The 13668-nt window shown below is 41.1% G+C and overlaps 1 protein-coding gene across 6 annotated transcripts in view; it reads left to right on the forward strand.

Moving 5' to 3' along the window:
* FAT1 (FAT atypical cadherin 1) overlaps nucleotides 1-13668 on the forward strand; it is a 134500-nt gene that overhangs the window by 88058 nt on the left and 32774 nt on the right. For all 6 annotated transcript variants that reach the window (XR_013555010.2, XM_078445351.2, XM_078445349.2 and 3 more), the window contains 3 exons: nucleotides 2278-2417; nucleotides 7593-7868; nucleotides 7996-8206. Coding sequence is in view for 5 of the 6 variants with exons in the window: in XM_078445351.2 (XP_078301477.2) it covers nucleotides 2278-2417; nucleotides 7593-7868; nucleotides 7996-8206 (627 nt within the window). In the remaining variant the exon portion in view is untranslated. The remainder of the gene's footprint in view (nucleotides 1-2277; nucleotides 2418-7592; nucleotides 7869-7995; nucleotides 8207-13668) is intronic.

Genomic DNA, 13668 nt, shown 5'->3' on the forward strand with positions numbered 1-13668 from the left:
TATTTGTATGACTTAACAACGATAGTGCCAACTATGGCCTTTTTAAGTTTGACTTACCGCACTTTGGGAACGTGGGAAGCAGGGTTCACTAGATGAAATAACCCTGTAATAAAAATGGCATGCCTAGGTCAGTTTTCCTTTCTCTCGGCCATTTAGTTTAGACCTGGAACGTGTTACCTTATTCTGACATACTTAAAAAAAGAAATTCGCATTAAACTTTGACATCTTAGGACATCTTAGGTTTTTAAGTGCTGTTTCTTCACGTTACCTTAATCACAAAGATACTTAAAAGCAAAAGTACGTATTGCAACTCCTCTCCAGTTGGATCTTTACATTCCTTTTTCCCTTCTTCTGTCCTTTAGCCACCCTCCGTACCCCAAATGCTACTTCAGTGGGTTGAAGCCGATGGGACTAGGCTGCCAGGGCCACAGGGCGAGGGGGGTACAGGCTTTTACCTCTTTAATTTTCCACACTAGACCGTTAAGCTGTTTTCCCAGTTTGGGTCATTGTATGAAATTGTTGATGTCATCAACACCTATGAAACTGTTATTTTTATTTATTTATTTATTTATTTATTTAATTTATTTAAAAAAATTTTTTTTTTAACGTTTATTTATTTTTGAGACAGAGACAGACAGAGCATGAACAGGGGAGGGGCAGAGAGAGAGGGAGACACAGAATCTGAAACAGGCTCCAGGCTCTGAGCTGTCAGAACAGAGCCCGACGCGGGGCTCGAACTCACGGACCGCGAGATCATGACCTGAGCCGAAGTCGGCCGCTTAACCGACTGAGCCACCCAGGCGCCCCTTTATTTATTTTTTTAAGTTTATTTATTGATTCTGAGAGAGAGAGCCAGCAGCAGGGGGAGGGCAGAGAGAGGATCCCACGCAGGCTCCACACCGTTAGCGCAAAGCCCGACGTGGGGCTCCAGCTCCCGAGCCGTGAGGTCATGACTGAGCTGAAAACCCAAGAGCCGGACACTTCGCCGCCCCAGCCACACAGGCCCCCCAGCCGTTACTTTAGTTTTAAAGAAAAGGATTATTTTTGCAATTAACTGCGGTCAAAATAGTGTGCGTGCTGTCTGTTAACTCCTGTCACGCTTGCAGACGAGCAGGCTGTGCCGTGTGTAACTTCCCCGTGTAACACTGACTGCACTTGGAACTGGTTTGATTGACTGCTCCTCCTTGTTCTGTGCTTGCCTCCCACGCTCGCTTGCTTCTGTTTGGCTGTGCCAGGCGACACACTTGCTAGAGAAGCGTTTCACGTCTTGCAGGTGACTTGTGACCTGAACTGTACAGCAGAAGGTATCTGCTGAGATCACATAATTTGCCTCAGATTATGCGATCTAAGATCAAAGCGTCAGTTTTTAAAGCTTTGTTTCATGTCCAGTGACTCTCTCATTGCCCTCTGTTTCCGTGGTGTGCGCATGGTCACCCATCCCAGCTGCAGACATGCTGACTTCTGATACATCTCCAGATCATCCTTAGTTTTAGGTTTAGCTGAAGATTGTGGCTTTTCTGTGTGTTTCGTTTTGCTTTCTGGTGCGTTCTGTAATAGAACATCATCATGACGTTAAGTCTTTATTTTCATTCCATTTCACTTCATTGATAAAAGTATCTCAAGTGCAGTGGATTTGAAAAGAGAGTTTTATCTAGGATATAATTGGGAATGCATTTGGATAATGCTCGTAGCACAGAAACTTTTGCTTCCTTAAGCTTTGTGTTTGGCAACAATGGGGAAAGTTTCTTTTCGAGTATGTAAGAGCCAGGACTAATTGACATTAACTGCCATTATTGTTTCCAGAGTTAACATTTGTTTTGAATAGTTAATTTATTAGGGCAGTTCGTTCAAGTGTCATAATTTTTGTGTGTGTAATTAAACGTTTAAATAGCCGATTTTGGTTAGTAAGTGATGTTTTATATAGCTACTGAGGTATATAAATTAAAGACCTATTCAGAACCCCTGAAAGAGCAAATCGAAAGTAATTCGTTGGCAATATTAGCAACATTTTTCTGTTTTCAGAGTTGCTTTCCTCTCAGTTATTAGCTTCCCTTGAAATTAGAGCTCAACTTTGCGTTAGTAAGCATTGTCTTTCTAATTGGCCCGTCTTTTCTTGTGTTTCAAAATGAAAGCTCCTTGGAATCACCTTGATCAATATCAGAAGTGTTTTGTTTTTTTCTCCCCCCTGTCATTCACAAGTAGAAAGCCACAAAATGACGGAATTTCATCCTATGACCTACCTGTTGTTACTCTTCTGTATGTCCTAATTTAACCTAGGTGGCAACTATGACAGTCACTTTGATGTTGACAAGGGCACCGGAACGATCGTTGTTGCCAAACCTCTTGATGCAGAACAGAAATCAAACTATAACCTCACAGTCGAAGCCACAGACGGAACCACCGCCATACTTACACAGGTAGGTAACTTACTGAGGATGCATTTGTCAGAGGAAGATTAGTATGACCTTCTGATATTCGGGGTCCGGGGGCGGTATGGGCAGTTGATTCTGCCCTCGGAGGCTCACAGAGTTACTGTGTTGTTAGAGTTTCCACATATGCACACCAAGGCTTTGTATTTAGGGAAAGAAAATTAACTGCACATCTCAGTTTAGGTTTGGCATGTAATTACCCAGTTTTGGAAATTTTGCAAGAAGACTTAAAAAGCCCGCTTTTAATTATCAAAATCTTTCAATTTTTTGCTGATTTTGAATAATATTAATATAAAATTTATAACTCTTGAGGATGAATTCTCCGAGTCCTTTTCATTAAAGCTCATTAAAGTGATTGATTATGTCTTAAATCCCTTTTCTCAATTCCCCCACCTTGGCTACTTTAACCAGGGCTGTATAAAATGGTGAAATTGTTGTCATGATTCACTTAACATCTTTATTTGTTCCTATCTGATGATTAAGAGATGGTCAGATTACTGGGAATTCAAATTGAAATGGCAAAAATCCTATAAATTAAGTCTAAATTCTCTTTGATTCTCATTGTGGACTGTTAGAGAATTTGTTAAACACTTGTTATATGGCAGGTTTCTTCTAGAAGCTAAATACTAGGAAACAAAATCCTGCACCTTTGGAGCTTACCTTAGGATTGTAGAAGCTAAGATTTACATATAATCTGCTGTACTCTGAAAGAAGAAGAAATTAAATACTGAATAAAATGCTCCTGGATTCCAGTTTTTTATCTTTATTATTTTTTTAATGTTTATTTTTGAGAGGGGAAAAAGGGCATGCGCACGTTTGAGCAGGGGAGGGGCAGAGAGAGAGGGAGACACAGAATCTGAAGGAGGCTCCAGGCTCCAAGCTGTCAGGATAGAGCCCAATGCAGGGCTCAAAGTCACAAACTCTGAGATCCGTGACCTGAGCTAAAGTTGGAGCTTAACCAACTGAGCCACCCAGGCTCCTCAACCAATTTTTTTTTTTTTATCTTAAATTATACTAATTTAAATCTGATATGAGACAGATCATCTGTCAAATCATCTCGTAGGATTGAAGACTAAAAGTCTGAGATGTCTTTTCAACGAATAAGTGAGTAGATAATTTAGAGCCAGTTATGAAAAGGCCTTATTCGTTTCTCTAAATGCTTGTGATTTTTAGTGTATTTGCAACTGACATATGTACCATGCTTTGGGGTCATTTTGAGATTGTCATGTAAACGTTTTAGCACAATATTAAAATTTCATTTTTGTCGGTAACTGTTCCCATTATAGAAGTTAGGCTTTAGAGCATGAACATGAGAATAAAAATATCAAGAATTGTATGGGGCGCCTGGGTGGCGCAGTCGGTTAAGCGTCCGACTTCAGCCAGGTCACGATCTCGCGGTCCGTGAGTTCGAGCCCCACGTCAGGCTCTGGGCTGATGGCTCGGAGCCTGGAGCCTGTTTCCGATTCTGTGTCTCCCTCTCTCTCTGCCCCTCCCCCGTTCATGCTCTGTCTCTCTCTGTCCCAAAAATAAATAAAATACGTTGGAAAAAAAAAAAAATCAAGAATTGTAATAAATTTAACAGGATAAATTTTGAAAGGCTCAAAGAGTATAACTTTATGTGGACCAGCTCAAATAATCAACTAGCCAGAAATCTAGCAAAAGGAACTAAATGGCTCTCTGTGCCAGGCGTTCTCATTAATGAAGATGCTCTGTTTACCTGTAGGATTTACCACTTACTACATAGGTGAGTAATTAGCAGAGGGCTCCTCCCCCAATAATTGTAGTGTTAGCTAGGACAGTCAAAAGCTTAGTGTGAAATGTGGTGCAGGTTGATTAAAATATCGCATAGATCCTGGCAAATAGATTCTAGTGTTTTGAGGGATGCAGAATGTCTTCAGTTTCAGTCTTTCATTTATACTTCTGTAAGTTATTTTGAGTCATTTTCAGGGGGCCTTGATAATATTCTAATGAAATTGCTGGCGGGGAGAGGTAGTCAGAATATTAGTGGTTACAGAGCCCACGCTGACCTGTTAAAGTGTGAGACAGAGGGGACGGTCAGTAATTAGGTTTACGTTTCCATGTGGGGCGGATGACAGGGAGATAGGAGTGTGAGTGAGAACACAGCAGCAGATACCATCTGAAGAGCATCACCGAGATCAGAACCAGGTTGATAAGGTACCAGAAACACAGCCCAGTAGATTCAGGTTTGTAGGTAAAAGTCCGGAACCAACAGGGTGAGTTTTGCTGCACTGAGGTCAATAGCCAAGGGCAAATCGGAGATTTGGGGATTTGGGGGAGATTTGGAGATGTGGGGTTAAGCCATAGTGAGTGCATCATCAGCAGAGGTGGGTGGTGGTGGGGGGCGGGTCACAGTGTAACCCCCAGTACCTTCTGGAAACATCACTGCTCCATGTTTTCCTGTCCTGCCATTTTCCGCTTAGGATGCTGATGGGTATTGATTCAAGTCACTTTGCTTTATCTGGTGTCTCGAGGTAACTTACAAAATCCAGTTAAGGCTTTTTCTTTTCTTCAAAACAGCTTTGCTTTCATGTTTTCTTACGGTTTCTTTCAAGCATCGGTCAACATTATGCTCAGGTCATTTGATTGAATCTCTTAACCCTATCCATTAGCAAGTGGCTAAAACCCTTTGTGTTTCCCTTTTCTTATCTGGAAACTGGGCATTGTGATTTTGTCCTCACAGGCACTTCTGAGGGGTGAGTGAGGTAGCACACGGGGTGCTTGTGCTTGAAGCCCCTGGAACCAGTTGCCCTTGTGCGCCCACAGAGCACTCGCTATTGCGTATCAGCACTGGTTTGGACTCTTTTCCCCACTTGACACCTGAGTCACCTCCCTGTCCCCATTCTCCATGCCTGCGATTCATCTTGCTCTGCTAGAATGGTCTGCCAGTTGAGAAGAGGAGGTAAAGGTGAATTTCCTCCGAACAAATAGTTCAAAGCACACGGGAGTTTTTGTTCTCAAGGCTCTGCATACTGGATCCTCCCTTCTCCCTTCTCCCTTCTCCTTTACCATCTCTTAGTTCGATGTCCTCCTCTCCAGTCTCCAGAAGCTAGGATGTGTGATGCTACTACTTGCCTTCACGTCTGACCAAGGCGTCCCCCCCAATCCCAGTATACATTGATCATCTACGCAGGCCAAGGCTTACCTCCTCCTTAAAAGCTTTCAAATGTCCCACACCATCCCTGGGCTCCTAAAAAGTTACTTGATAACTTACCTGATAATATGTGGCTTCGCATGCGTAAGACATTTCATGCGGAGGTTGAAAGCTACCCAGGGCAGAGGCTGTTGCACATATATTTGCCCCCCAGTGTTGTGTAGGTGAGTGCCGAGTGTATAAGGGCCCTGCGGCCGTGTTTCAGTGGAGTTGCTGTATCAAAAATGGTTGTTACTGGGGCACCCGGGTGGCTCAGTTGGTTAAGCGTCCGACTCCGGCTCAGGTCATGATCTCACAGTTCCTGGGTTCAAGCCCTGCGTCAGGCTCTGTGCCGACAGCTTGGAGCCTGGAACCTGCTTCAGATTCTGTCTGTCTGTCTGTCTGTCTGTCTCTCTCTCTCTCTCTCTGCCCCGCCCCCCCTTGTACTCTGTCTCTGTTTTTCTCTCAAAAGTAAATAAACATTAAAAAAAAATTTTTTTTAAAAAGGTTGTTACTTTAGCTCTTCTATTTAGTTGTGATTAATTGACTTTAGAGCCAAAGTACCTCTGCCCAACACTAACTTCGTTAGAAAAATAATACATAAATTTATAGTGGAAATGAATATATAATGGTTTAACTTAGAGAAATTATAACCATCTCTTCTGGATCATCACTGACCTTTTAAAAATGGTCTGTAATTTTCAATGTTTACATAACTTTCACATAAAATCTTTCTGTGGTTTAGTGAATGCATATCTTAAGTATATAAAGTTTAATGTTACAAGTCCATCAGTGATGTTGCAGGGTTTTATGAGAGCACTGGTGTAGTTTCCATGGAAAGACCTCTAGTTCACATTCCTGCACCAGTGTGCTTAATAAAAACCTCTGCATTCCCGGGACTTTGTCCTACTGTGCCATTTGGACTAGTGAACCTCTTTATGAAGCTCAGATTTCTTGTTCGTAACTAAACCATCTTATTATAATTGGTACTGATTTACACTATGCCTTATCCACACACATCTTTTCAATCTGAAAAGTAATCCTCTTACTGTTAAAGTAAAAAAAAAAAATTTTAATTCAGTTTGGGACTAAGTTTTTTTAATATTGGCTTTTTTCCCTCTAAGGTTTTTATTCTAGGATGACTTTTTTTTTTTTTTTTTTTCAGAGAAAGAGTGCGAGAGAGAGTATAAGTGGGGCAGGGGCAGAGAAAGAGGGAGAGAGAATCCCAAGCAGGTCCCGTGCCCACGGCAAGCCCACAGGGCTCGATCCCATGACCGTGAGATCATGACCCAAGCTGAAGTCGAGAGTCAGATATATAACAGACTGGACCACCTAGGTGCCCCTGTGCTGACATATTTAAGAGAGTGTATCTTTTCAGTGTCCTTAAATTTTTTTTAGGAAATGAATGTGTTTCCTATTTATATGTAAGTTTTATGGTCACAAAAATGTAATGAAGATTTTAAAGCACATTTCTAATTTATCAATAGCAATTTGGAGTCCTAAAGATTAGAATGAGAAATTTAAATACTAGGAATCATCTAAAAAATAAATAGATCAACACAGTAATCATTCAGTATCGTACTCTCCTCATTAGTGTGGTGGTTGCAGATTCAAATCTGATACAAGAAATTAGCCTTCTGTAAATCCTGCTCAAGTAAATTCTTGGTTACTCTTCCATGAGTACTCTAGAAATCTCTCTCTAGTGGTGACCTAAGAGAATTAAGTATTCAGTCAGAAGGAAGTATGTGAAAGGTGTTACATATGCCCTCCAAAGTTACTCTCAAGAATTTAGAGAGGTGTTCATTATCTTGCTCATACAGGTAAGAAGCAATGAAAAATTTTAAGGATTTTTTTTTTTTATTCTAGGTTTTTGTTTTTATTTCCAAATTTTGTATTTCATTTTGCTAAATCCGTTTTTTTCCCCATTGTGCACCTGATTTTTCCCCTTGATTCTATAAATATTAAAATATTATAATTAGGGATATTATAATGGGTCTTTTTGGTCATTATAGGTATTCATCAAAGTAATAGATACAAATGACCATCGTCCTCAATTTTCTACATCAAAATATGAAGTTGTTATTCCTGAAGACACAGTGCCAGAAACAGAAATTCTACAAATCAGTGCTGTGGATAAGGATGAAAAAAACAAGCTCATCTATACACTGCAGAGCAGCATTGATCCATTGAGTCTCAAGAAATTTCGTCTTGATCCTGCGACAGGCTCTCTCTATACTTCTGAAACACTTGATCATGAAGCCATCCACCAACATGTTCTTACCGTCATGGTACGGCTTTCTGCTCATCCTTTGGCCAGTATTTGGTTTCTGAAAGGTCTCCTGTGTTTAAGAGTGATTTTTAATCCCATATAGGGGACCCCCCCCCCCAGGAATGATAACGTATTGAATCTTTCAGGTACGGGATCAAGATGTTCCTGTGAAGCGCAACTTTGCACGGATTATTGTCAATGTCAGTGACACCAATGACCATGCCCCCTGGTTCACAAGTTCCTCCTATGAAGGGAGGGTTTATGAATCTGCAGCTATTGGCTCAGTAGTGTTGCAGGTTACAGCTCTGGACAAGGACAAAGGGAAGAACGCTGAAGTGCTGTACTCGATCGAATCAGGTAATTTTGGAGCCCTCAGTATGTTAACTTTAAAAAGTACATTTCTTTTCTAAAATTCCACATGTAGAAACATTTCCGTGTGTCACTGTAAAAATGGCTTAAATTGATCTTCAGCTACCATTTTACATATTAGGAGAAAGAAGCCTCTTTAGAAAGCAAGGTGAGACTCGTGAGACTCCTACATTCCAGTAAAGAGATTCACATTCTTAGCATGATTCAAGGCTCTGAGAAGTCTTGCAGTGAAGAAAACCGGTGCAGTTCCTTATTTCCACAATGTTGTAACCATACGACATTTTCCTCCATAAGACTTGTTAACTATGAAACATTGTTAGGAAACCACTGGCCTTAGTAATTTAACTTTTAGCCAGGGAGTATTTTCTCTTGGGCAGAGCAGGAAATTCCACGACAAGAGTGCTCGTGTCCTGCCTCTGCTTACCCCTTCCAGGGTTAGTTTTTCTGCCCCTGTCATCCACCTTTTACAGTTGAGTTTCCTTCATGGAATTGGGTTGTTGCAATAGGGCCCAGGGTGGCGATTTGGACTGGAAATGTTGAAAAGCCCAAGGAGCCTGCTGGAATTGGGCAAGGAAGGCCAACTGAACTGTCGGCGTGGACCTTTCTTCTAGGTGTGGCAGGGCAAGAGATCCAGGGTCTTGCTGGCGGACACAAGGAGGATCACCCAGAAATAGTTGTACCGAAGTGAAATGTTTTGTTCTCTGTTCTCTTTTATGATGCTATTCGGTCTTTCATTTATTTATTCCATGGGTGCCGCGCTAGGAACTTGATAGGTAGAGGCTATCACTGCTCCACAAGTGTATGTTCATGGCAAAGGAAAGCCCCTGATTGACACAGGGATCTGCTTTAGGGCATGTCAGAATTCATCTTGCTTTGGAACTTTCTCTCCTTATGCCAAATACAATGAGTAAGTGATTAAGTATCAAGAAGGCAGCTTCCATTTTTTCCATGTTTCTCAAGGTCATTGTTACTACAAAGAATATAGTCTCTTTCATTCTTCTCACTCTTTTATAACTCTGTTCCTCTGCATATTTAGAAATTGTGCATTTCCTAGACATTGGTATTGGTGTAGAGGTATGAATTAACTATAGGTCATATAATCAAAAGCTGGGTACATGGAGAATAATTTTTAAAAAAATGTGTTTTATGTGGTTAAACTATTTTTACTTCTTAGTATTTTTGAAGCTTCATCTGTTTCCCTGAAAATAACCAAATTTAGTCCATTACTTACAAATAAGATCTTATGTGCTGCTCGTAGTTCAAGGTTAAAAATGTAGTGAGTGCCTTGAACAAAGATGAAGGTTTTTCCACGGGGTCAGAACTTTCGTTGTTAAAAAAACAGTGCATTCCCTTTGTGCATGCCTGCGCACTTCAGTAAAATAATTTTCTCACAGACAGACCGCCTGGGTTTGTGTAGGAGAAAATGTTCAACTTTCCCCTTAGCTTTCACATAATTTTCAACAACTGGGTGGTTAAAGTACGATTCTTGGTGCCTCATTAAAGGCATGTGCATTCTTTAAATGCTTGCGATGACTGATGGGATTAGTAATTTGGTATTCCAAGAATGAACTGTATCTCCACTCAAACAGTAGATAATACCAAGGGCCTATTTCAGTGTAGCATTTGAATTTCTTAGAAGATAATTTTTATAGATTTGGTAATATAAAAAGTGTGCTCAAAAATTGTAGGCAGCAGCTACTGTTAAAATGCAGAAGAGTGTGTGTGTGAATCTGTTGGGATAGGTGGAAATGTAAAGTGGTCATGACACCTTTCATTTAAGTTACTCATATTCACCTTCTCATTTGTCAGGTTACACTTAATAAAGTTCAGAAAACGAGTTACAAATTCAGGCTGTAATACTGCATGTTTAATTAGCAGCAATTCATTGAGCAAAAAGTTTGGTCTCATTAGGAGTCTTCAGGGAAAAAGGAATTAATTAAAGGATATTTTCAGTAACAACTGACTTAACGTGTTCAGAGACATCAGCGCCCTATTCTGGACCGTGTGGTGTGTGTGTGTGTGTGTGTGTGTGTGTTTTTAAAGTAGATTATTGTAACTTCCAAACTGTCCTAATGCCTGGAAATAGAAGATACTCTGTAAATATCCTTATTGACTAGAATTGATTTTCTTCCTCACTTCGGTTAAACAGAAGTGCAATTGCAACTGTACGTTTCACACTTGAGGCTGCCAATCCTGTTGGGCAGTTGGCGCTTTACTGAGGGTCCACAGCATGTCCACCATTGGAAGAAAGAGATTTCTGTGCATAGCTCTCTGACATTTCTTTTGGGGCGTATGTGTGTAATGCAGTCATAGCTAATGTGCCCAAATTCACACGTTTGTCCAGATAATTGCCTACTTCAAACACAACAATCTAGGGCTACACGGAAATCACCAGTATCTCCAGCTAAAGTGAATGACTTAAGCCCCCAACCTAGTAAAGAGTTCCGCCACTGCCCTATTAATTTCTTGACAAATAACATGCGTGTATTTCAGCATTTGATGAATTGTACCCATTAGTGGATCAGATGGGCATGTTTAAGCCACTCAGCTGCCCTGCAGTGTTTTTCCACATAAGTATGTTGCTTTCCCATCTGCAAATCTGATGATTCCTTCCATACTGTATATGTATGTCGGAAACCCACTGTTAACTGGCTAGCTGGGTTCCTGTTTAACCTTCCTATTAAGATACTTCTGGTAGTAATGTTTCTGAATTTTATATACTGATTAAAAAATTTTTTTTAATGTTTATTTATTTTTGAGAAAGCGTGAGTCGGGGAGGAGCAGAAAGAGAGGGAGGCACAGAATCCGAAGCAGGCTCCAGGCTCTGAGCTGTCAGCACAGAGCCTGACGTGGGGCTCGAACTCACCAACCGTGAGATCATGACCTGAGCCAAAGCTGGACGCTCTACCACCTGAGCCACCCAGGCGCCCCTATATACTGATGAGAATTTTTATCAGAAATTTCCATTTAGTATGTGTTGCTTTTGTCAAAATGTACTTCAGAATATAGTGCTTAATCTAACACGTGGTTGTTGGTAGTGATAGAAGTAAACTGCAGAAAAACAGAACCAAGTAAAAATATAAATATAGTGCTTTGATGAATGTATTAATATTTTTCAGGCTTCTGGTCTACTTATTTGGTATTTAATTTATCTTTCCATCCATGCATAGAAGTTGTGTCATTCATCAAATATTTACATAGGACATAGGATATGTCTCTGTGTGTCAGGCATTCTTTTTAGGCACAGGTGATAAAAGAATGTATAAAACAAGCCATGCTTAAATTGGGCTTACATTCTAGTGGAAGAACGGATAAGAAGGTTGCAGTATGTGTTATAAAGAAAAAACAGGATAAGAGAATAAAACAGCCATTCTGATTAGGGAGGTAAAGGAAGGCTTCACCACATTCTCTAAGCAGAAGGGCATTTGGGTAAAACCTGGATGGATGGATGGATGGATGGATGGATGGATGGATGGATGGAGAAGCAATGATAATAGCTGGGGAAGATTGTTCTAGAAAGAACCCACCAAATACAGTCATCCTGAGATGAGAATGTTCTGGCAGGGATGAGGCATGAAGAGCCAGCAAGGCTGGGAGGGCAGGGAGCACATTGTGTGGAAAGTAGAGTGTTCTAATACCACCAGCTTGTTTCACTGCAGAGAAAATCTGTTCATTCCTCCATGTTGGGCCTTGCATGTTTGAAGCTTTGAGATTTCACTACACCAAATAAGAGAAATGCCAAAGAGAGGATTGAATATAAAATATGGTAGGTCGGCTGCTTCTTTAGTACAGACTTAGGGAAAGCCCAAGGGGTGGGGATGCAGACCACTGTACAAAGGTTTTCTCAGTCTCCATATTAGTCCAGGCAAACAGTCAGTATTGGAAGGCCTGGGTGGCGCCCAGGTAGGGTGAGAAAGGTCCCTGGAGTTCTGGTGACGGACTAAAGCACAATGAGAGAATCTGGGATTATTGACTCATACATGCGGACAGGCAGAAGTTAGGGTCTATGAGGCGTGGCAAAGGCCTCACGGCTCACCCATTCATGGGCAAGGGTTCAGCTTGGAACTTGGGGCTTGTAGAGAAGAGAGCCCGGCCTCTGCCCTGTTGTAGACTATTCCTCACGGCCATGGGGCTGAGACGTGGAACTGGGCAGGCTTAATGAAAACCAGACCCCGTCTGGCCTCAGAAAAAATTATATTATGGATTTTGGGAAAAAGTATTAAAGGAAGGAAATGAAGGCTGTCGGGGAAGTGTTTACTAGTAATGATGAGGAGAAAGGAGTGCTTGGTTAATCCCCCGTTGCCAAATCGCACTAAGTGATTCTGGCCTATGAAGGGCCACACGAGGTTGCAAACCTAGACAAAAGCAGAACTTGAAAAAAAACAGTTAAGTGGCAAGTCAGGTTTGTTTTGGGGAAGGGGGATAGTTCATTTGGGGAAAATAAACTCAGTTCCGTGAGGGGGATAATGGATTCGGGACTCATGGAGGTGAAACAGAACGGAGACGGAGTGTGTGTAGGTGAATCCAGTCTGAGGACCCTCACACTGCTGTAATCTATCCAAAGAGATCGTAAACTGCTAGACCTCAGTAAGCTGCCAGTGTCTTCAGAAAGATTTCAGTTGATGATACAAAACCTGGACTATTGTGGAGTTGCATTTGCAGCAAAAGGCACCTACAGTATAGCTGGAAAAGGCCCAAAGCGAACAAGTAAAGCCGTCTATTTTAGAGTTTATCTGTCAGCACTGTTGACACTTGGGAGCAAAAAATCCTTTGTTGTGGGGCTGCCCTGTGCATTGTACGATGTTTAACAGCATACTGGATCTCTATCCAATGAAAGTTAGTAGCGCCCTCCCCCTCTACATGGTGGTAACTCAAACTGTGTCTAGACATTGTTACACGTCCATCTAGACAAGATCGCCCCCAGTTGAGAACCACTGACGTAGAGAGTAGAGTGACCTGAAAAAGATTAAGAAGGGAATATTACAGAAATCTTCGAAAGCGACACAGTAGGGCAGGTAATGCACAAGCACATTCAACAATTCCCTGAATATTTAAAATAAGGGACAGCTCTCTTGAACCTTGTTAAATTTTCTTGGTGAATTGAAGTCTTCCTTTTCATAATGAGTAAGAGTCTTGAAAACTTGCAAGTGATAAATGCCGAAAGTAGAAGTATGTTCAAAGGATTCTTGAGGGACTGTTGGAAAATCATCAACTGCCTTACAAAAGGATAACCTTCTACAACATATTCCTGGTTCAGGTGATAGCAAGTGAGTTCTGGCTTTACCTAGAGTAATATTTCTTGTGTTTCTTGCTTTTCATAACTTACAAAACTCTGAAAAGTCTGCCTCATTTTAGGTGGATAAAAATGAAGTGAGTTCTATTCAAATGTTGATAACCCCTGAATTTCTGTATAATTGCAGAATAATCACTTTTAAGGATTAAAAAAAAAA

The sequence above is a fragment of the Panthera onca genome, chromosome B1 (assembly GCF_046562875.1).
Source record: "Panthera onca isolate mPanOnc1 chromosome B1, mPanOnc1 haplotype 2, whole genome shotgun sequence".
Taxonomy (NCBI): domain Eukaryota; kingdom Metazoa; phylum Chordata; class Mammalia; order Carnivora; family Felidae; genus Panthera; species Panthera onca.